At 56.6% G+C, this 1,970-nt stretch overlaps 1 protein-coding gene across 1 annotated transcript; it reads left to right on the top strand.

Annotated features, from left to right (window-relative positions):
- The first annotated feature begins 677 nt into the window (after window positions 1-677).
- LOC113408876 (olfactory receptor 4D5-like) lies at window positions 678-1,598 on the top strand. The gene has a single exon (XM_026662316.1). It carries the CDS (start codon window positions 678-680, stop codon window positions 1,596-1,598), a length of 921 nt encoding a protein of 306 aa, XP_026518101.1.
- The last annotated feature ends 372 nt before the right edge of the window (window positions 1,599-1,970 follow it).

The raw sequence follows: 1,970 nt of genomic DNA, 5'->3' as shown, positions 1-1,970 counted from the left end.
ACCCCAGCTCCTTTCACAAATGGCATTGCTCCCTAGCCCCAAGGGAAGGTTTGTAGCTGTGACCCCCAAGCAGAGGGAGGCACCACGCTTCCTGCTTGGGGTGGGGCTTAGGACATACCCTTGCCTTGGCATCTCCCATTGGCTAGCTCAGGCACCTCCCCGCCTAGCACGCTGCCTTTTGGGAATCCCATTCAAAGGCGCCTCTCTCTCCATTCGCTGTGTAGGGAACCTGGGCGCCGAGCTCAGGCCATGTGAATCCCAGTGATTGCCTGGGAGTTAGCTGCGGTGACGCTCAGCCTGGCCACGCCTCAGGTCCTTGGGGAACTGGGCCCGACATGCCGTGCCCAAGGTCACAAAGCAGGGCTACAGCAAAGCTGAGGACTGAGCCCAAGTCTCCTGAACCTTATCCCCAAGGCTAAGGAGCAGCTCCGTAGCTGGGGTTAATTGGCATCGTTCCCTTGACTAGGTAACCACAAGAGGTGGCTTGTTCGTTCCACCAGGAGTGCCTGAGTAAGAGGTGAGGGCCAGGTTTTAAAGGCATTGAGGCACCTGGGTGTCTGGCCCTCAGTAATCACTGAGTCAGGGTCTCAGCACTTGTTTCTTTATCCCTTCCCATTAATATCCCTGTTATTATCCCCAGGGCCCCAGGGTCTGTGTGTAATGCACGAGCTGCCTCCATGGAAGAGGGGAACCGCAGCACTGTGACCGAGTTCGTACTCCTGGGACTGACCAAGTCCTCAGAGCTCCAGCTCCTCCTATTTGTCATCTTCCTGGCTGTGTATGGCGCGACGGTGCTGGGCAACCTCCTCATCGTGGCGCTGGTGGCTTGTGAGCCACAGCTCCACACCCCCATGTATATGCTGCTGGGGAACCTCTCCTTCCTGGATTTCTGCTACTCCTCTGTCACCGCTCCCAATTTGCTGGCAGGCTTCCTCCTTCAGGCTCAGACCATCTCCTACAGGGGCTGTGTGGCCCAGATCTTCTTCTTCCACTTCATCGGGGGCATCAAGATCTTCCTGCTCACCATTATGGCCTACGATCGCTATGTGGCCATATTCCACCCGCTGCGCTACGTGGCCATCATGAGCCAGGCTGTGTGTGGGGGGCTGGTGGGGGCCTCTTGGGTAGGCGGCTTCATCCACTCCATCATCCAGGTCTCCATCATCGTCCAGCTACCCTTCTGCAGCCCCCACGAGCTGGACAACTTCTACTGTGACGTGCCCCAGGTAGTCAAGCTGGCCTGTGTCGACACCTTTGCTGTGGAGCTGCTGATGGTGTCCAACAGTGGCCTGATGACTCTCCTGGGCTTCCTGGTGCTGCTTGTATCCTACTCTGTCCTCCTGGCCAAGCTGAGCACACGCTCCAGTGAAGGGCGTGCCAAGGCACTCTCCACCTGCGCCTCCCACCTCACCGTGGTGACCCTGATCTTTGGGCCTTGCATATACATCTATGCCCGGCCCTTCCGCTCCTTCCCCATGGACAAGGCCATCTCTGTTCTCTACACGGTTGTCACCCCAGTGCTGAACCCCATCATCTACACCCTGAGGAACAAGGATGTGCAGCTGGCCGTGAGGAAGCTCAGGAAGTTACATTTGTGACACTGGGTTGGGGCAGCAGGAAAGGGATGGGATTTTCCATCACACCTCCTCCCCCGCCCCCCCCCGTGTGCATGTGGAAATACACCTGGAATAGGAGCCCAAGTGCTGCCCCTACAGGGTGGGAACAGAACTGCTCCAACTTGTCCCACAGCAGTTCCAGTGCTGCCCCTAGTAGATGGGACAGGGAGAAGGGAAGTCAAAATTGTAACAAAAGTGCCAGGGGGAGACTGGAGCTGATCCACGTTTTCACCCTCCTGAATGGAACTGGGACTTCGTTGTATGCTATTGGCTCTGTACAGTGGGGGTGCAGGTGTTGTACCCTATTGGTTAGAATTGAAATTGCATCAGCCTGTGTCATAGAATCATAGAATA

Source organism: Terrapene carolina, unplaced genomic scaffold (genome assembly GCF_002925995.2).
Source record: "Terrapene carolina triunguis isolate 2854851 unplaced genomic scaffold, T_m_triunguis-2.0 Scaffold26013, whole genome shotgun sequence".
NCBI classification, from domain to species: Eukaryota; Metazoa; Chordata; order Testudines; family Emydidae; genus Terrapene; species Terrapene triunguis.
The sequence above is the reverse complement of the archived record's forward strand: the minus strand, read 5'-3'. Positions and strand labels throughout refer to the sequence as shown.

Bases quoted from the DNA above. Each gene is read 5' to 3' on its own strand.
- LOC113408876 (XM_026662316.1), top strand. From the start codon at position 678: ATGGAAGAGGGGAACCGCAGCACTGTGACCGAGTTCGTACTCCTGGGA.